The sequence below is a fragment of the Lolium perenne genome, chromosome 6 (genome assembly GCF_019359855.2).
Source record: "Lolium perenne isolate Kyuss_39 chromosome 6, Kyuss_2.0, whole genome shotgun sequence".
In the NCBI taxonomy this organism is placed as follows: Eukaryota; Viridiplantae; Streptophyta; class Magnoliopsida; order Poales; family Poaceae; genus Lolium; species Lolium perenne.
Window position 1 is genome coordinate 246,135,333 of NC_067249.2, and position 21,885 is coordinate 246,157,217.

At 47.4% G+C, this 21,885-nt stretch overlaps 1 protein-coding gene across 1 annotated transcript; it reads left to right on the top strand.

Annotated features, from left to right (window-relative positions):
* Positions 1-14,272: 14,272 nt before the first annotated feature.
* On the top strand, positions 14,273-17,553 carry LOC127305607 (uncharacterized). The gene is made up of 2 exons (XM_051336108.2): positions 14,273-15,577; positions 17,214-17,553. Exons 1-2 carry the CDS (start codon positions 14,337-14,339, stop codon positions 17,224-17,226), a joined length of 1,254 nt encoding a protein of 417 aa, XP_051192068.1. The 5' UTR covers positions 14,273-14,336; the 3' UTR covers positions 17,227-17,553.
* Positions 17,554-21,885: the final 4,332 nt, after the last annotated feature.

Consider the following 21,885-nt stretch of genomic DNA (forward strand, 5'->3'; position numbering starts at 1 on the left):
TAAGAAAATTTATAATATGCTTGACTTGCCACCGCTGAAAAATTGTTGTTTGGATGTTAATCTTGCTGATCATTCTACAAAGAAACCTTTGGGTAAAGTTGATAATGTTCGCATTACCGTTAACAATAACCTTGTTCCCATTGATTTTGTTGTCTTGGATATTGAATACAATGCATCTTGTCCCATTATATTGGGAAGACCTTTTCTTCGAACTGTTGGTGCTATTATTGATATGAAGGAAGGTAATATAAAATATCAATTTCCTCTCAAGAAAGGTATGGAACACTTCCCTAGAAAGAGAATGAAGGTACCTTTTGATTCTATTATGAGAACAAATTATGATGTTGACACTTCGTCTCTTGATAATACTTGATATACACTTTCTGCGCCTAGCTGAAAGGCGTTAAAGAAAAGCGCTTATGGGAGACAACCCATGTTTTTACCTACAGTACTTTGTTTTTATTTTGTGTCTTGGAAGTTGTTTACTACTGTAGCAACCTCTCCTTATCTTAGTTTTGAGTTTTGTTGTGCCAAGTTAAGCCGTTGATAGAAAAGTAAGTACTAGATTTGGATTACTGCACAGTTCCAGATTTCTTTGCTGTCACGAATCTGGGTCCACCTCCCTGTAGGTAGCTCAGAAAATTATGCCAATTTACGTGCATGATCCTCAGATATGTACGCAACTTTCATTCAATTTGAGCATTTTCATCTGAGCAAGTCTGGTGCCATTTTAAAATTCGTCAATACGAACTGTTCTGTTTTGACAGATTCTGCCTTTTATTTCGCATTGCCTCTTTCGCTATGTTGGATGAATTTCTTTGATCCATTAATGTCCAGTAGCATTATGCAATGTCCAGAAGTGTTAAGAATGATTGTGTCACCTCTGAATATGTCAATTTATAATGTGCACTAACCCTCTAATGAGTTGTTTCGAGTTTGGTGTGGAGGAAGTTTTCAAGGATCAAGAGAGGGAGATGATACAACATGATCAAGGAGAGTGAAAGCTCTAAGCTTGGGGATGTCCCGGTGGTTCACCCCTGCATATATCAAGAAGACTCAAGCGTCTAAGCTTGGGGATGCCCAAGGCATCCCCTTCTTCATCGACAACATTATCAGGTTCCTCCCCTGAAACTATATTTTTATTCCATCACATCTTATGTGCTTTTTTCTTGGAGCGTCGGTTTGTTTTTGTTTTTGTTTTGTTTGAATAAAATGGATCCTAGCATTCACTTTATGGGAGAGAGACACGCTCCGCTGTAGCATATGGACAAGTATGTCCTTGGTTTCTACTCATAGTATTCATGGCGAAGTTTCTCCTTCGTTAAATTGTTATATGGTTGGAATTGGAAAATGATACATGTAGTAATTGCTATAAATGTTTTGGGTAATGTGATACTTGGCAATTGTTGTGCTCATGATTAAGCTCTTGCATCATATGCTTTGCACCCATTAATGAAGAAATACATAGAGCATGCTAAAATTTGGTTTGCATATTTGGTTTCTCTAAGGTCTAGATAATTTCTAGTATTGAGTTTGAACAACAAGGAAGACGGTGTAGAGTCTTATAATGTTTTCAATATGTCTTTTATGTGAGTTTTGCTGCACCGGTTCATCCTTGTGTTTGTTTCAAATAAGCCTTGCTAGCTTAAACCTTGTATCGAGAGGGAATACTTCTCATGCATCCAAAATACTTGAGCCAACCACTATGCCATTTGTGTCCACCATACCTACCTATACTACATGGTATTTTTCCGCCATTCCAAAGTAAATTGCTTGAGTGCTACCTTTAAAATTCCATCATTCACCTTTGCAATATATAGCTCATGGGACAAATAGCTTAAAAACTATTGTGGTATTGAATATGTCATTATGCACTTTATCTCTTATTAAGTTGCTTGTTGTGCGATAACCATGTTCACTGGGGACGCCATCAACTTTTCATTGGTTGAATTTCATGTGAGTTGCTATGCATGTTCGTCTTGTCTGAAGCAAGAGAGATCTACCACCATAAGGTTAAGCATGCATATGTTAGAGAAGAACATTGGGCCGCTAACTAAAGCCATGCTCCATGGTGGAAGTTTCAGTTTTGGACAACAATCCTCAAATCTCAAATGAGAAAATTATTAATTGTTGTTATATGCTTATGCATAAAAGAGGAGTCCATTATCTGTTGTCTATGTTGTCCCGGTATGGATGTCTAAGTCGAAGAATAATCAATAGCGAGAAATCCAATGCGAGCTTTCTCCTTAGACCTTTGTACAGGCGGCATAGAGGTACCCCTTTGTGACACTTGGTAAAAACAATGCATTGTGATGATCCGGTAGTCCAAGCTAATTAGGACAAGGTGCGGGCACTATTAGTACGCTATGCATGAGGCTTGCAACTTATAAGATATAATTTACATGATGCATATGCTTTATTACTACCGTTGACAAAATTGTTTCATGTTTTCAAAATCAAAGCTCTAGCACAAATATAGCAATCGATGCTTTTCCTCTATGAGGACCATTCTTTTACTTTCAATGTTGAGCCAGTTCACCTATTTCTCTCCACCTCAAGAAGCAAACACTTGTGTGAACTGTGCATTGATTCCTACATATTTGCTTATTGCACTTATTATATTACTCAATGTTGATAATATCCATGAGATATACATGTTACAAGTTGAAAGCAACCGCTGAAACTTAATCTTCTTTTGTGTTGCTTCAATATTTCTACTATGAATTATTGCTTTATGAGTTAAATCTTATGCAAGACTTATTGATGCTTGTCTTGAAGTGCTATTCATGAAAAGTCTTTGCTATATGATTCACTTGTTTACTCATGTCATATACATTGTTTCGATCGCTGCATTCACTACATATGCTTTACAAATAGTATGATCAAGATTATGATGGCATGTCACTCGTAAATTATCTGTGTTATCGTTTTACTCGCTCGGACGAGCAGAACTAAGCTTGGGGATGCTGATACGTCTCCGACGTATCGATAATTTCTTATGTTCCATGCCACATTATTGATGTTATCTACATGTTTTATGCACACTTTATGTCATATTCGTGCATTTTCTGGAACTAACCTATTAACAAGATGCCGAAGTGCCGATTCTTGTTTTCATTGTTTTTGGTTTCAGAAATCCTAGTAAGGAAATATTCTCGGAATTGGACGAAATCAAAGCCCAGGGGCCTATTTTTCCACGAAGCTTCCAGAAGTCCGAAGGAGAGACGAAGAGGGGCCACAGGGGAGCCACACCATAGGGCGGCGCGGCCCCCCCTTGGCCGCGCCGGCCTGTGGTGTGGGGCCCCCGTGCCGCCTCTTGACCTGCCCTTCCGCCTATAAAAAGTCTCCGTGACGAAACCCCCAGTACCGAGAACCACGATACGGAAAACCTTCCAGAGACGCCGCCGCCGCCGATCCCATCTCGGGGATCCAGGGAGATCGCCTCCGGCACCCTGCCGGAGAGGGGAATCATCTCCCGGAGGACTCTACGCCGCCATGGTCGCCTCCGGTGTGATGTGTGAGTAGTCTACCCCTGGACTATGGGTCCATAGCAGTAGCTAGATGGTTGTCTTCTCCCCATTGTGCTATCATTGTCGGATCTTGTGAGCTGCCTAACATGATCAAGATCGTCTATCTGTAATTCTATATGTTGCGTTTGTTGGGATCCGATGAATAGAGAATACTTGTTATGTTGATTATCAAAGTTATGCTATGTGTTGTTTATGATCTTGCATGCTCTCCGTTACTAGTAGATGCTCTGGCCAAGTAGATGCTTGTAACTCCAAGAGGGAGTACTTATGCTCGATAGTGGGTTCATGCCTGCATTGACACACGGGACAAAGGATGAAAGTTCTAAGGTTGTCTTGTGCTGTTGCCACTAGGGATAAAACATTAGTGCTATGTTCAAGGATGTAGTCACTAGTTACATTACGCACCATACTTAATGCAATTGTCTGTTGTTAGCAACTTAATACTGGAGGGGGTTTGGATGATAACCTGAAGGTGGACTTTTTAGGCATAGATGCAGTTGGATGACGGTCTATGTACTTTGTCGTAATGCCCAATTAAATCTCACTATACTCATCATGATATGTATGTGCATGGTCATGCTCTCTTTATTTGTCAATTGCCCAACTGTAATTTGTTCACCCAACATGCTGTTCGTCTTATGGGAGAGACACCTCTAGTGAACTGTGGACCCCGGTCCAATTCTCTTTACTGAAATACAATCTCTTGCAATCTTGTTCTACTGTTTTCTGCAAACAATCATCTTCCACACAATACGGTTAACTCTTTGTTACAGCAAGCCGGTGAGATTGACAACCTCACTGTTTCGTTGGGGCAAAGTATTTTGGTTGTGTTGTGCAGGTTCCACGTTGGCGCCGGAATCACTGGTGTTGCGCCGCACTACATCTCGCCGCCATCAACCTTCAACGTGCTTCTTGACTCCTACTGGTCCGATTAAACCTTGGTTTCTTACTGAGGGAAACTTGCCGCTGTGTGCATCACACCTTCCTCTTGGGGTTCCCAACGGACGTGCCAACCACACGCATCATGGACCTATGATATGTGTCAAAGTGTGGTGCAAGGTCTAATGGTGCAAAAGTAGCTCCCCGGTACCCTAAACCCTAAACTGGGGAGGCTTCGAGCACTAAAACCCCTCTAAAACCCTAAACCACGACGCCGGAGCTGCAGAACCATGCATCATAAACCCTAACCCTAACCCTATACCCTAAACCTATACCTAACCATAAATACTTACCTTTAACCTAAACCCTAGCCCTACCCCCTAAACCCTAGCCCTAACCCTACACCAAACCCTAACCAGTAGATCAGGCACACCCTCTAACGTGTGATAATGGCTCGAGCTGCGGGTATATGTGCCAAAGGGTCCCAATATTGGTTCTCCATGTGTATATGTCCTAAACAAACCTAAAAGAATGAAAAGTTACATTGGTGCACCCTCGCGCGGAGAAATCTAGGGGGGTAGACCCGCCGGGGCACATGTTCCGCTGTTTTGGGGGAAGGAGGGGGATAACGACCGCCGGAGCACCGGAACCCCACCAAATCTTGCATGTGGACCTATGCTATGTGTCAAAGTGTGGTGCAAGGTCTAATGGTGCAAAAGTAGCTCCCCGGTGTGACCTTCCTCACATTTGGGCGATAACACTTAGCAGATTTTCCGAAGCGCGTATTAATTGCTCCGAAACCCTGATATATGTGGGGGATAAACATGGAGAGTAATTTTGTATTGCACATTGTCTTAAGTAACACTAATAAATATTCATCAAAAAGTGAAACTAATAAAAAAAAATTAAGTATGAGATGAAATAAAATAGAAAGAAAAACAAATAAAATGAAGTATGGCGCACGGCAAAGAAGGAGTCGCACGGCAAAGGCTCCTTTGCCGTGCATTTTATCTGGCCTCACGGCAAAGAGAAGCCCACGGCAACGTCCCAGTCCTTTGCCGAGCACAGTTTCTTTGTCGTGCGGCCTTCTTTTGCCTTTGCCGTCATGATTTCTTTGCCGTGCGTGTTTGAGGGACTTTGCCGTGCGAGGGGACGTTGCCGTGAGGCACGGGTGAGGTTGCCGTGCTCTGTATCTTTGCCGTGCGCCACCCTGTAACTTTGCCGTGCACATATTCTTTGCCGTGCGTGCCTCTGGCGTCGCACGGCAAAGAAGTCTTTGCCGTGCGGTGCCTCACGGCAATGATATGCTGCACGGCAGCGCCTGATTTTCCCGTAGTGATAGTAGGTTGCTGTTGATTCTTTATCGAAAAAAAGGTTGCTGTTGATTAGACAGTCCTTATGGTTGTGCATGCAAACACTTTCGGTTTGAATGAGCATGAGCTCTGTTTTAGAATATTTTCCCGGAAAATTTCCACCAACGCGCCGTTTATTCCGTTGACCTGATGAATATGATGAATGTGCGATCGAGGTATTCCCTTGCAAAGAGCGTTTTTGTTTTAACAAGATAGTACTGTACTAAAGAGTAACCAAGATGCACATATTTAAACTTAAGCAATTATATGGGGCGTATCCATCATGATCCTAATCAGTGTGTTGTAAAAGTTCCAAATCCCCTAAAATTTATATATGTATGTGTAACTAACTCGAAGTCTCGAAGCATCCTAATCAAGCACTCCTAGAAAAAACACTATCGATTTCTATTGCTCGTTCATGGCCTCGTCGAGCAGCTCCTCCTACTCACTATTGCACGAAGTCCACGCCGAAGATTCTCACGCTTGCCCGAACCGCAGGCGCCAGTTGCGCAGGCTGCGGGGCCGCTGCCGGCTCAGCAGCTGCCAGTGGCGGCGCCACAATGGGTCCCGGCTCCAGCGCCAGAGTTAGCTCCGGTAGGTAGAGCTCGCTGGAAGGACGTAGCCGCTTCCTCGGCACGATGGGCTTGCCCTTGTAGTGCTTCCTCTTGTGGCCGCCGAGGGAGACGCCTCTCTCGTACTCGGCGCCGCAGATCTCGCACGCGTGCGACTTCGCCGGCCTGGCGCCACCGCAGGACGCGACGTGATCCTGCGGGTCGATGCCCGCCGCGGCGGCGGCTGCAGCCTCCGCGGCGATCCTCTTGGTCTTGTGGCCGGCGGCGTGGCCGCCCAGTCCCTGGTACGTCGGGAACCACCGGTCGCACTCCCTGCACGGGAACCCGCGCCCGCTGTTCCCTGCGGGTGCCAAACCCACGGCCATGTGTAGGCCGACGGGGTCTTGCTGCGGCACTGCGGGAACCATCAGGGGGATGAAGGTGGCTTGCTGCTGTGTGGCAGGCGCTGGGGCGATGGGTACGTGTGCCGGTGCGGCGGCTGGCGGAGCATGAGCTGCCACTGCGATGGCCGTGGACTGATCACTCTGCATCGGCTCCACGCTGCTCCTGGCGCTGCTGCCGCCGCTGCCACCGTTCACGGCCGGGTTATTGGTGCACGCCGACTGCACGGACGTGATGGTGTCGTCGAAGAGCCTGGGCATCGCCGTGACGACAACGGCCGTCGACACGGAGTCGCCCAACTGCTCCACTGCCGACACACCGCCCCCACTGACAACCGCAGCAACCTTCTTGTCCACCTTGGCAGCCTGCGCGTGCACTTTCATGTGGCCATGCACGGCCTTCCTGCTGCCGAACTCCCTCCCGCAAACACCGCACGGGAACTGTCTTTTCGCCTTCGCCAGGGCATCGCCGATGTCGCCGGCGTCGACGTCGCTGACCGTCCAGTCCGAGCCGAACGAGGACGCTGAGCCAGCGCCGACGTTCACCAAGTGGTTGTTGTCGTTGCTGGACTGAAGGTAGTACCTGGCATCCTCGTCGTCGGTGTCCGTGTCGGATCCTGCCGACGCATGGTACCCTGACACAACTTCGCCCTCCTCGATCTCGCGTCCCCGACGCGGCGGCTGTTGATCATCGGCCATGGAATCAGGCCAGGCCGGTCGCGATTATCGATCAGAAGGTGGGCGAGAGAGAGCACGAGCGAGAAACTAGGGTTTGGTCTCGCTGCGCTCGAGGCGAACTGTTGGTGGTTGTGGCTTGGATTCGCTTTGCTTGTGGGTGGAGGAGGCTGATCTGGCTTATATGGGGGTACGGAGAAGTGATGTAGTCGGTGGTAGATCGATCCGATCGGCGGCGGCAAGGTGGAGTTCCACTCGGGAAGAGATCGGGCATAGAGAGATCGCATCGATGGCTAGGGTTTAAGCGAACGCTTCCGTGGCGCGCGCGGCTGATGCTTGCGGTCGATGGACGGACGGATGGATAGATCGGTGGCGGGAGCGAGCCAGCTTCTGTTATGTGGTGGAAGATTCGCGCGCGGTTTAAATGGTAAACTGAGCGGACTTTACTGTTTTTTTCCGAGATGTGAGTTTACTGTTGACACCACGGGTAAAGGGAGAGTTTTACGTGGAAGAAAATCTTAGTATTTCAAATCTTTCTTCCGCATCAAGGCATGTGGAAAGTTAGACCGGACTAGGAAGTGGCCGAGAGAATAGAATAATGGAAGGTCTAGGGAGGGAAAGAGTCTAGACGTGACTGATTACTCGTTTGTCAACTTATATTCCATTTGTGTCACAAAGGATGTACTCCCTAGTCCCTACTACCGTGGTTTTCGAGCAAATTCGCTTAAATCTATACCTAATAATAAAGGAGCTAAGGTTTCTGCCAAAAAGTTTCGTCAACGCTTTTTTTTGGACCGTTTTACCCTCCCACCAAAACACATATAATGCACACTGCCACGTACCGGTTCGTTCCTTCCTTCCTTCTCTTTCTTTTCCCAATCCCAATCCCAAGCAACCGAACGAACGCCCCACCCCTGTGCCACCTGCCCCACAATCCCGCAGAAAAAACATCTTTCTTGCCGCCGCCGGCCTTCGCCGTGCCCGTGCCGCCAACTGCCCTGCTGCACCACAGAGGATCCACACGGAGCAGAAACATTTCCCAGGCCGCGCGCGACGCCGCGCCGTCGAGCAGCTCCTGGCCGCGCGCGACGCCGTCAAGCGTCTGCAGGGCGCCGTCGTCGTCCGCAGGCGACGCCATCGAGCGTCCGCAGGGGCGCGGGCGCACGGAAGCTCCAGGCCGCGCGCGACGCCGTGAAGCGTCTGCAAGGGCGCCGTCGAGCGTCTGCAGGGGCGTGCTCCGACGGCCCGCGGCCCTCATCGGCGATTTGGCGCCCGCGAAACTCAGAGTTACACCCACGGGCGCAGAGGCGACCCCTTCCCTGACGGTGCTACTTCCTGGACGGTGGTGCCCATGGCCGTGGCCATAGTCCCGGCTCCTCGCCGGGGCGTGGCCGCCTTGCCGCGTCGGAGGCAGCTTCCATCTGCCGGCGCACCACACGGCAGCATCTGCGTCCCTGGCCACACCCGAGAAACAGGGGAATATGTAGGTAGAGACTTAGGCCATGGCGGGAAGGCGTCGTCGTCGAGGAGGATGTCCTACACGAGCCAACTGAGGCAGATTTTGGTCCTATTTCTGATGTCTGGTCCTATTTCTTCTCCTCTCTCACCGTGGCTGGCTTAAAGAACTAAGGGGCTGTCATCGGGGCCGAGGCAGAGGAGTTACCGCGCTCGTCGAAGCTTCCATTCGGGAAGGGGTCTCCTGCTCCACGGGCTTAGCGGAGAGCTTGGGCTTAGCGGAGAGCTTGATCACGACGAGAACACCTGTGGCTGGCGCTAAGCCCGCTGATGTTGCTTTACTAATCTTTTCTTTCATTTTTCCCTCTGAAGAGAGCAGCATATTTTCCGCCTCGTTTGGTTCCACTAAAAAAAGCAGATGGCCATGGCTACCATTGGGCCGTGCCACATGTGCATCAGGCCTGGTGCAACAAAGGAGGCGTAACGTAGAATCCAGATCTGGTAAGCTTCCGTATGTTTAGTCCCACCTTGCCTCTTTACACCGAACGCTACCGATTTATAAATGATTGCAAGTTGCCTGATATCAGCAAGCAGGCATGGGAACAGCCAGCACACCGATCATTGTGAGCTTTAAAGAGGAGGGATTGAGGCCCCGTTGGGCATGGTGCATGATATAAAGGAAGCAGATGCTTGTGATTAAACCAAGCCGGAGGGATTGTGGGCTTGCCCGCTGGTCATCATGCATGACTGAATTAAGGAGTTGTAAAACCAAACAGGATTATGGTGCAATCCTGAAAGAGGAAAGAAACGCCGTGGTACGACCCGACGAAACGGAAGTATGGTGCAATGCCGAAAGAAAAGATTCGCGTTAGGTGGTTTCTCAAAGTGGCAATTGCTATAAATTGTGCATATCAATCAATAAATAGGTACAATTCTTCAAAGCCACTTTTAACTCTAAAGTTGCATACATGATTTTAATAAGTATAATGATATTTTTGAAGTCGTACGGATGTTTTTAATGCTAAATTTTAGATTGTTAGCAAAATATTATGTGTATACTGACCGTAAGTTTGTTTAAATTTATAATTAATAAAATTTTAGGATGAAACCCACCATTATTGCCTCTACGGACTGCTGACAATCAAATCTTATTTGGTATAGATGATGTTCTTCGTAAATAGGAGAAAACGTGAACCATCAACAATGGTGACAGATTAAAGAGAAGAAGTGTCAACATAAATGGTTTGCTGCACCGTTTGAGTACTTTGTTTCTCCCGGTACAACGCACGGGCAATTTTACTAGTCTATACCTAATATCTAATAATAAAGGAGCTAAGGTTTCTGCCAAAATTTTCGTCCAACTTTTTATTTTCCGATTTTACCCTCCCACCAATCAACATAATACTACAGATGCCACATACCGGTTCGTTTATCTCCGTCGGCCGCGCTCGATTGAAACCCAATCGTTCCTCGCCCGCGCGTGGCCGACCCAATCTCCTCCACCGCCGCAATCCACCCTCTACTTACGCCCGGCCTCCTCTATCTATCTATCCAGCCTCGCCTCAAAGCATGTACACTCCCGCCCCCTCCTCCTCCGGCTCCGGCGAGGCGGGACGCCACCGCCTCCCTCCTAATCTCCGGTTCTCTCTTCCCCCGCCCTCCTACTCATCCCGTCCGTCGCTGCCGCCCCCAATTTCTTCGTGGACAGGTACGGCCCATCGACGGTCGACCTTGCCGCTGAAGCAGCGCCCAACGCCGGTGTTGCCGCTCCTCGGCCGGTTCGTCGGCCTCCATGAGCACGCCGCGCGCCACCAGATCCACGACCTCTAGCAGTTGGCCCGGCCAGATCCCCGACCTCCGCCCGCTGACTGCAGCACCCCGTGCGCCCCTGGTTGTCGCCTGCCCGAGCTATTGGTATTGGTTGACTGCACGATCCTGCTGCCTGGGTCCTCCCCTACGTCTTGTTGCTGCTAATTGTTGCCTGCTCAAGCGAACTGAAGATGCTGAAGGTAAGATGCATTTGTTCAGACGGAACTGCCCATAGGTTGACTGGAATAGAGTGTTTATATGACAGTTTTAGTTATTTGTATCTACAGAGCCATGAGCGGTGTGAACATTTTGTGTAGTATTCAGGAATATTGATTCATATGTGTGCATTCTTTGGCTGAAAGAAAATTGAGGCTTGTTGCAATATTGCATTTCTTGTCACAGTATAATGGTTACACTCTTATACAATGTAATTCATCACTTCAACCATCCAAACATGATTTGACATTCAACCTCAATATCAAGTTTAGGTTCTAAATAACTAAACATCCAAACACAAATATTGGCATTCAATCTCAATATTAATATCTTGGGATATTGACATTCAAGCCAATACAATGCCAAGCCTCCCAATTCAAACATCCAAAGTGAAATATATAGTGTCATTTAGAGAAACCACCATATTAATACAAATCAAATAGGATTTATTTACAGAACTATATAAGTCGACAATATACAGAGACATATTTCCACCGCTCATACTATGTTGGAGGATAAAATAGGTAAAAGCTAAAGCAAGGCTAGGGTTACGGTGCTCGCCTTACTGGATTGTTGGGCAAAATTCAAGTCCTGTGGTTGTTTTAGTACTAATTTTATAACCACTGGCAAAATATTGTGTATGTACTACTTTAAATTCGTTTGAGTTTATTTGTTAATAAAATTTAAGAATGGCGTCTAAATAAGAAAAAACATGATCACCATCACAATGGCGACATAAAAAAGTACGAACACTCATGGTCCTTTTAGATTGTTTGATTATCCGTACTCCCAGTGCAACGCACGAGCCCTTTTCTTAATTTAAACTAAAGCCACCATACTTATTATTAATCCGAGTGAGTATTAGATTTGTGTAAATTTGGATGAATCTAAACACTAACTTTAGACAAGTTTTAAGGAAACTTTTACAAAACAGAGGGAGTAATAAAGTCATACACAATGGTAGGGAAGACACCGATTCTTTTATTGAGCATTTTTCCAACAGAAACGCTAAAAGGCGCCCACGCGGTAAAAACTTGCCAGTTTAGCGCGTTGGCGCCGAAAAAATGCGCCGCAACAGACGCGCCAAAAATTCGTACGCGCTATTTTTTTATCGCGCGTGGGAAATTTGGCGCGCGCTCTTCCGCGCGGTATAAAACGGTGCGCGCGACGCGTCGGCATCCGCACTGAAATTTCCCTCCCGTCACGCGCCCTCTCGCCTGCCCACCCGCACCTCCACCGCCATGCCCTCCGGCGCAACTGCTCGGGTTTCATCGGCGTGCGCGCCCGTTCGAGCGGCGCGTTCTACGCGGAGATCCGCGTCGGCGGCATGCGCCTCACCCTCGGGACGTTCGACACCGTCGAGCAGGCGGCACGGCCTACGTCCCGGTGGCATGGCGCCTCGGGCGCCCCCGTCAGCATCTCAATTTCAAAGACTGCGCGTCGCTCACGGAGGCGGAGTTTTTGGCCAGCTTCGATGGCCTCGTCACCGCCGAGCAGCGCCGCCGCCAAAAGCAGGTTCAGCGCCACCTCGCCATTGTGCTAGCAGATGAACTTGCCATTGAGGCGTGGGCTGCCGCCATCCCGCAGGATGTCCTCGACGAGCGCGCCTTCTACGCGCAGAAGAAGGTGGAGCTCAGGGCGGAGAAGGACGGCATTCGCGCGTGCAAGCGGTTCATGATTCGAATAATTCTGCTTCGGTATCTACATGACGAATTCGAGGAAGAGGATGCCGAATTTCAATTTTGTATGCTTCACCAGTAGATGAATTATGGTGAGATGACAGTTATATCTAGGTAAATTCTGTACAACGGAGCTCGATGGGAGTTGATTCGTGCACATGCGTGGCTCATGTCACTCTACCGGCATTACTGACCAGCATGGTTTGTGCTAGGTGGCTCAATCCGGTCCCTGCTTCCACCGCACATAATTACCGGCTATCTCCTTTCAACAACAACTCGATTCGGGGAGAAGGTAATTGATAGACCTAGTTCTCCATGTATGTCTATTTTCTGAAATTTATGAACTTCAAGTCTCCTTGTAGTTCTCTACCGGTTGGAATTGGGAAATCAATTTGTCCAGACGAATCATATAGCCCATTTGTGCCATACATTGCATATACTATTTTATAGATCTTTACAGGGTAATATTAGTATTTTTATGCTTCAATGTATTGTTTGTTCATGCTTCATGTGTCAAGAATTATGCACAGGTGATCATGAAGTTGGTACATGTTTAGTACAATTGGCGGGAACCATTGTTACATTATACATTTCAAATTTGTTTTCTTCTAGTACATAAATCGCTATCTGCCGCGTACAAATTAAATTGATGCTTCCATATCCCGCTTATTATGATGTTTCTTATGATGATTGCCATGATTCTTCCATACCCTACTTATTATGATGCGTGGCATATATATTAGCAATGGAAGCTATATTATTTTTGCTCCCATGAACTGCATTGTTTTATGCCGTGTCCGGTGCATTTTTATGCTTCGTGTTTACAATGTTTCCCCAAATTATAAGCCTGATGATGATGGTGAAGATGGATCTAAGCATCGCCATCCCCTAGTACAAAGCACAGTAAGAAATAGAAAGCCCACAAAGAAATCCAGAAGAATCCGAAGATATCACGTTAGGAAAGAGTTAAGCCCATGTCAAATGAACCGACTTATATTGTGACTCGATCTCGAGGTGAACTCTGAGACCTAGCCCGCTATATAAGGGCTAGGAGGAGCCACTGAGGAGGCAGAGATTCAATCGCGCAAGACACCTTGTAACCCTAGTTTTACATCATACAACGATTCTCCCTTGATAGTAATATTCGTTGGCTGCCTAATTTGGCTGACCGGTTTGTTGATTCGCTAGTGTCCTCCTTCTTAGAAATCTAAGTCCATCATCATGGGCATTGACGAGGTTAACCCTTTATCACTGAACGAGGAGAAGGATGACGCCGCTCGGGAGGCGTACAACCTCACCATGGCAGGGCGCAATTCCTGCACGACGGTCGTCACTGACGTGTGGGAGAAGGCCAAGCGAGCCCGCGAGGCCGACAAGGAGGAGGCGCGCGACATTCGATGGGCGAAGCGTGTTTTGATCCGCTCGGAGATGGCGCTCCGCAACTACGTGATCGCCGACTACTTGGGCGATAACTCCGACTTCTCCGATGAGGACACCGACGATGACGACATACTGCCACCGCCTTTGCCGAAGAGGCCACCCCAAGTCCTAGTGATGTAGTGAATTCCAGGCTAGCTTAATTGTAGTGTTTAGGAACATTTAGTTCTTATTTTATATCAATTTTTAAATTATGGCGGATGATCTAGTTTCAAAATCTGGCACCAAAATATAAGAAATTGAGTTTAGGATCCGATGTCCCATCTTCGTCGTAAAAGGCCGACTAGCGGCACGGCCCAGAAAGACCCCAGCTCGATCCCACTTCCTCTGCTGTCCTGCCCCACAGACGAAAATGGAAGACGACGCGGCGGCGGTGGCGGCCGCCGTATCCAAGGTGCTCTCCGACGACGACCTCCTCGCCGAGATCCTCGTCCGCGCCGGCTTCCCCACCACCCTCGTCCGCGCCGCCGCCGTCTGCAAGCGATGGCTCCACCACGCCTCCGACAAGGCCTTCCTCCGCCGTTTCCGTAAGCTCAACCCGCCTCGCATCCTCGGTTTCTACACCCAAATATTTCAAGGGGATCCACGCTTCGTGCCTATGCTTCCTCAGCCCCCCGAGCTGGCCGCCGCCGTCCGAATCGTCAAGGGCTACAGCTTCGGCGCACCCAATGATGGGGACTCACTGGTCAGTCACGAAGTATTGGTCCACGACTGCCGGAACGGCAGCGTCTCCACCGCACTGCGCAGCACAAGGAACCACGCAATGAGATTTGAAGAATTGTTGGGATTCACTGTTGGAATGGACAGCCCCCTTTGCCCCGAGAAAGCCATGGCCATCGACCCACCACTCTCACCCCACCACCAGCACCCCAAGTACCGCGGCCTGGGTCCAGCAGGCTTTCTAATCCTCTCCAGAGAAGAAAAGGACGGCAGTTTATCTTACTTTTTTGTGCTGCTGGAGAACCCCACGAGCTTGGATACAACATCTGAAACAAATTTTGCGGTGCACGTGTTTATGTTGAAAGATGGAGCCTGGTGCATGCTTGCCTCGGCCACGACACAGATCGATCATTGGCGGGAGGACATACGAGCTGTGCTGGTTGACAATAGAATCTACATCATGGCCACCTACATAGAGATTACCGTCTTGGATCTGACGACCTCAAGTTTTTCCACAGTTAAACTCCCACCAGGACTGAGCGACTCCATGATATCACGGGCTGATGATGCTTCCAGTGTGTATCTAGTCGGGATGAAAGAACATCAACTTGGCATATGGCTCCACAAGGGGGACAGCTGGTCGATTATGGGTACCATTTGTTTGCGTGAGATGTGTGCAAATCTAATGATGTCAGACTGCACTGTTAAGGATGTGATTATTTCTCCTCTCTGGATAATCCATGTGGGGGACAACGCTGAGTTTGTGATCTTGCAAATGGGTCGGTCTGTGTTCTATCTTGATACAAGGTGCAGGACACTGCGTACATTGTATGAGACGCCAGAAGATGAACTATACCAGGTGGATTTTAGTATCCAACCTTTTATGATGATCTGGCCTCCCACATTCCCTGCGCTGAAGTGTGATCCTACCAGGTTCGCATTTTGGCCTTTAGATACTCTTTATAGTGATCTTATAGATGTTTTCTAGTTATCAATGGTTCGTCTTCCATCACACTGTCAGGTTTAGCTGCAGAATGGTCTTAGGTATATGATTGATTTCTTGCGCCATTTTAACATATTGTTGACATACTAAAGTTTTGACACCATACATGCTAGAAAATTGCATTTCATAGTATATCTTGTTATTTTTGTCTGTTGCTAGACATATACTGAATTGTCAAGTAATGACATATTATCAATATAATGTGAACTTTTGTTAGAGCATATGTTGGTACCAGACAACATGTTTCTCTGAACTTGTTCTTCCCCATATATAGTCTAGTAATAGTACTTCATCTGTTCTGAATTACTTGTCACATGACTTGTTTGGTGCTTTAGGATGGACGATTCATTTTGCTTTGTCACCTATTTTTTTGAAATTTAAGGCATTTAAGTGAAAAACTAAAATTCAATGTTCAAAAGTATAAACATGGTTTTTCAGAATGTTGATGCATAAGTGAATTAGCATTCCGTATCTGTATGTCAAAACATGATGTTGCATAGTGGATCATATATCTCTTATGCATCATTCCTGATTCAATTATATCATAAGCGAAAGGTTTCTTTGATGTGACTAGTAGATATACAAGTTAACAATGGGTAGTTTTTTCTTGTGTGGCATTTCTCCTTCTATGACCAGGGATTTGTTTTACTGGACTGTGTGATGATAATATGCATGTCTAGGATATTAAGGCATTTAAAAGAACTTCGTACGAAAAGATTTATTGCTTTTTCTTTTGAGGGCAGATAATGTTTGGCTATCTTTTTACTTACCACATGTCTAATTCCTAATTTTGTATCTCTCAATACAGTGTCATACTTAATACTAGCCTGTCATTAGTTTTAGGATGATACTCAAATGACTCCAGACTTGTTACAAAATTACATTTCATAGTGCCGATGGCTGTTGATTTTGTTTGGTAGGCATACTGATGTGTCAGATTACATCATATTACTCCATGGGGTTGGTACTTGTTGAAGCATGTGTTGACCGTATATAGTCTAATGATAAAAAAAATATAGTGTTGCTGAAGATGACCCGTTTGGTTGTTTTACATGGACATTTCATTCTGCTTCCGTCACTATTTTCTGAATTATCAGGTGTCTTTAAGTGCAAAATTAAAGTTGCATGTTCACAAGTATGAACATGGTTTTATTTAAGAAAGCTTATGTATCACTAAACTAATGTTCCTTATCTGTATGTTGAAGCAAACTGTTGCTTAGTGTACCGTGTTCACATCAAAATTTTCCTTTCATGAGTGGTGGATAAGATAATTTAACAATGGAGTAATTTTTGCTTGCATGGAACTTGTCCTTCCACGATCAAGAATAGTTTTACTGAACTACAAGCCGTATAACATAAACATGCCTCCGTAGTATACAAATGCATTTAACCTGTACCCTTGTAGGAACAAATGCATTACTTTGAGTGCTTATATTATTTAACTCGTGTTGTACTAGCAACTTGTATTCACCATTCACTTCAAAAGATAAAAACTTATATTCACCATTCATTTTAAATTCTGACAAATTTCCCATCCTGATCTATGTTATGTTGTCTTTGAAACAGAAATGCCATGTGAAGATGGAAGATATGAGGGAGCTCTTGGATGGTATCTAGCTACGGCGGTGACGAGGGTGGCATCATGGAAGAGCAGTAGTAGTGACCTGCATTTTCTTAAGTACCTGATAGCAGTTCGAACTGCCTTTATTATAACCTGCAATGAATTTAGGAATTAGAGTGCGATGTTAGGTATCCTGTGGTATGTTCACTGTTTTCAACCGAATCTTCGTTTTGTGCGGTTGAGAAGAGAAGACTTGTATGTTGAATAGTTATCTCTACTCATGTTACTGCGATCGTGTCGTGGTCTTATGGTCTACTGCTTGCCAGCATGCTTCTTTTGAAGGTTTTTTTTTTTTGTTTGAAGGGGCTTGCCAGCATGCTTCTTGTGCCTTCTGGAGAGGTATGTTCATGTCTCGCAGACACCAATGGCCGGACCAGACGGATTTCCTATACACCGACCAGGTCGGCGCGTACCGCATGCCGCACACCCCCGCGCGCGGTACGGGCCGGCCCAGTTCGGGTGTTGGGCCACTTGGCCGTTTTCTTTTTTTTGAGATCATTTTCTGTTCTTTTCTTTTTCTGTTCTTTTCTTTTTCATTCCTGTTTTTTCTTTTTTGTTTCTTTTTCTTTTTTGTTTATTTTTATTTTCTGTTTTTTTCGTTCTTAAGATTTAATTTTTGAAATTTAAATATATATTTAAATGTAAAATGTTTTATCTCAAATATTCGAGAAAATTCAAATTCAAAAATTGTTCAAATAAAAACTTGTTCAAATACGAAAATTGTTCAAATAAAAAATTGTTCAAATACGAAAATTGTTCAAATAAAAAATTGTTCAAATTCGAAATTTGTTCATATATAAAAAATAATAAATTTTGAGTTTTTTTGTTTTTAAAATTTGTTCCAATTTAAAAATTGTTCCAATCTAAAAAATGTTCAAATTATAAAAATATTTAAATTTCAGAAAAACTAAAATAATTTTAAAATCAGGTCTAAAAGAATCAGCTTTTAAAAAACGTAAAAAAAAAATTGAACAGAAAAAATAAAAAGCAAAAGAAACAAAAAAAAGAAAGAGTGGGAACGTTGGGCCGGCCCAACAACCCGCCTGGGGGGTGTGCGGCGCCTGGTCCGCACCGACCAGGTCGGCGTACAGCACCCCCCGGACCAGACGCGCCCAAGCTCGTTCGAAACACTCGTGGGCTGGCGTTCCATCTTTGTAAAAGGCCGAGCGAAGCGGTCCGGTCATTGCGACGGCCCAGCATGACCTCAATTGCCCTTCCTCGATCAACTCCGCTGCCCCCCATGGAAGTCAACTCGCAACAATGGATCTGTCGAGAAAACTCGCGAAATTGGAAGACGACGACGCGGCGGACGCCGTGTCCAAGGTGCTCGGCGACGACGACCTCCTCGCCGAGATCCTCCTCCACGTTGGCTTCCCCACCACGCTCGTCCGCGCCGCCGCCGCCAGCAAGCGATGGCTGCACCACGTCTCCGACAAGGCCTTCCTCCACCGCTTCCGTAGAGGAAGGTGTAGAGGAAGGTGAGCTGACAGCCGGGTGGCGAGGTCGAGGGCGAACTTGTCCCACCCGATGTGCAGGTACATCTTGCCATTCCCGTCGAACAAGACCTCGACAGGCCACCGGCAAAAGTTGCAGCTGGCCTCCAGTAGCGCAACTGGGCCGGCTCGACGCCATCGGCCAACTCGGTGAATTTGTCCGGGAGCCGCTTGATACCGAGGGGGTCCTAGTCGATGCGGAGTAGGAACTCGAAGCACCGGTCCTTCTGTGAAGACGACAACAACGTAGGCGACGGCGACTGTGGGGCTGTAGCTGCTCCACCACGGCGGCCCCGGCCCCAGGGCGGCCACGCCCGCGGCCTCGACCACCTCGCCGGCCATGTGGACCCGCCATGGAGTTCCTCGCGGGGCTGATTGCGTCGCAGGAAGAGCTAGGTGATGCTACGGTGGAGGTTGTGTGATGAGGACATCCCTGCCACACTATTACCTCCGTCATTACAAGATGAAGACGATGCTGCTGTGAAGCTCAAGTCCAATGAAGTCAGGATTGGACCAATGACACGAGCTCGTACGAAGCTACTTAAACAACAGGTGAACTTATTCCTAAGTGATACTTTGATCGATGAGAGCTTTATACTGCCTAAGTCGTATTATTTATGTATGATCAGGTATGAAGGGGAACCAAGCATCGCACGAGGAGGAGAGGAGCAGCTGAACAAGAAGGTGGACATGAAGCTGGACATGGAGCTGGACATGAAGACATCCCATGGACGCGCGAGGGAGGAGCGGGAGGCATGCGCGAGAGGAGGAGCTGTCCAGGCCGGCGCCCAGCCCGGTCAACCGGCCGTGCCGCCGGACCATCCGGCCCCAGGCCCGGTCCGACCGGCTGCCACGCCGGGTCCGCCCGGTCCCAACCGGGCGCCACGCCGGTGCCACCGGACCAAGTCCAGTAAGCCAGGACGCATCGTCCGGTCGTCATCCGGTCCCTGGCCCCGTCCAAACCGGACTGGCCGGTCCCAGGCCCGGTCGACCGGCCCCTAGGCCGGCCGAGTCCGAGTCTGTCTCGACCAGATCTATTCTGGGTCGGTTATTTTCGTACTTTTTCGACCTGAGGTCGTCCTGAACCCCTATATAAGTGCCCAGGACGCCCCCAAAGTTGCTTGAGACCACGTTTAAGATAAACCCTAGTTCATAGTTGATTGCTTTGCAACTCTATTGAATCGCTACACCATATTGCATTGATTTGTTGTTGAATCCCTGAAAGTCTTATGTGATATGCTGTTCCATTAGGAATTAGAAGGTTGCAACTTACCGCTTCGTGGTCGGCGGCTATGTGCGCAACTATGTGGAGTTGCGGATATCTTGTAGGGTTGAGAGCTATTGCATTGGCGACAGGGACCAATCGAGAGATCTCGTTGCGTCATACAAATTATCATCCACTTCATCAAGTTATCTCCGCTGTGTTCACCCCGTGATCATCATCACCTCCGTTGCTTACTGAGAAGATCGGGCCACCCCGTATCATTGTGGTGGCTAGGGTTTGTGTGGAGGAGTGAATGAAGAAGACGAGCGTGCGCCCTCTTTATATACGCCGAAGGCAGGCGAGGGGCGCGGTACGCGTGTCATCGCTATTACTTCGTTTGTAGAGGTGGGCGGTGGATGCTCGGCAGTCGAGGCATCGCCATTAACGTGGCGCAGACTACCGAAACGACGCCTTGGTGCCAGTCACTGACGCGCCTGAGAAGACGCATCGAACCTGAGTCGCTGGAAGGCGGGCTCGACGAAACGTTCGCCAGACGCGAGCGGATACTTTGCGCGTCCACGCAGCGTTCGCAGAGACGCATACGAGGTGCATATTTAAATCAGATTTACGTCTCCGCGGATAGCCCGAACACTATGCGTCGAGGCTGCTGGGCTGGTCCCAGACGCATTTTCGGACGGCGCACATTTTCGGACGGCGCAGTCGCAAATGGTCATCTCGTTAGAGATGCCATCAGAGGCAAGGAGTTGATACCAGCCGGTCGGCTTGTGAATGTTGCAATCCTATCTATCTCTTATAAAGCAAAACCCCACTAGAGATCATTTAATTTGTCTATCTCAACATGCAACCTAGCCACATCATCAACTTATCGTAGCCGTACGATTGTAAACATCCATCCGTTCATTTGTGTAGTCTCCATTGTTCACGTGTTCAGGCCATCCCACCATCAAGGCATTTCTTCATACACGTCAGCAGGGCCACATAAATTTGGTTTTTCGTTGAAGCGTCAGCTCGCCAGCACTTGATTCCCTATGAACTGGGCGTATGTTCCTCTTCCTCTCCCAACCAGCTTATTATTGCTACCCTTTCTCCTTCCTCTCCCTTCCAGATTGTTCCAATCCAACGATTCCTTTCCTATATATTGATCTAAGGACCCAGCGTTCATCTCCTCCAGCCCGAGCTTGATGGGGCTAATATCAAGTGCCCACTGTCGACATACATTGCCAGCCCACGCCACTTTCATCGTTTGTATACCGCCATGGCACGCGCGCACATGGCGTCCATGCATCTCGGCGACGAGCCGGTCGGTTAGCGTTGTCCTGGCCAGGTAAGACACCATGTCGGCGTGCTGAACGTATTCAAGCAGAATCTTCAAAAACTTGCAACTAGCTGATGACCTTGGCGGCCGCGCCGGCGAGGCCACGTTCTTTGCACCATGGTTTCCACCGCAGCTGGGTGGCTACGTTCTCTGCGTCAACTGTACTATCAAATGCTCTTGATGAGACAGCCTACACGGTTACACCAGCCAGTAACATCCATGTGCGGGAGTAGCTAATACATCCATCCATACTTTCATGTTGGAGTCAGATAGGTTTGTATCCCACCTGCCATTGTTTTCTTCTCTTAATTTCTGAAACAAACGTGTTCAAGTTGACTGGGATCTGCATGCAGGCTTATCAATTTCCCACTCCACATAAACCCGTTGTGACCATGTAATGTAAATTTGTGCCTACTTCTCATGTAGCCGTTACCAGATTGGATTGCATGTCAGCAGATTGGTTTGAGTTTGCACAATGTTGTTCTCCCGATTTTGGAACCCAAGAAACTGATATCTTCGGAACTAATAGATTTATGCTCTTAATTCGGAATCAATAGATTTATGCTCTTAATTGTGTTTTAGGA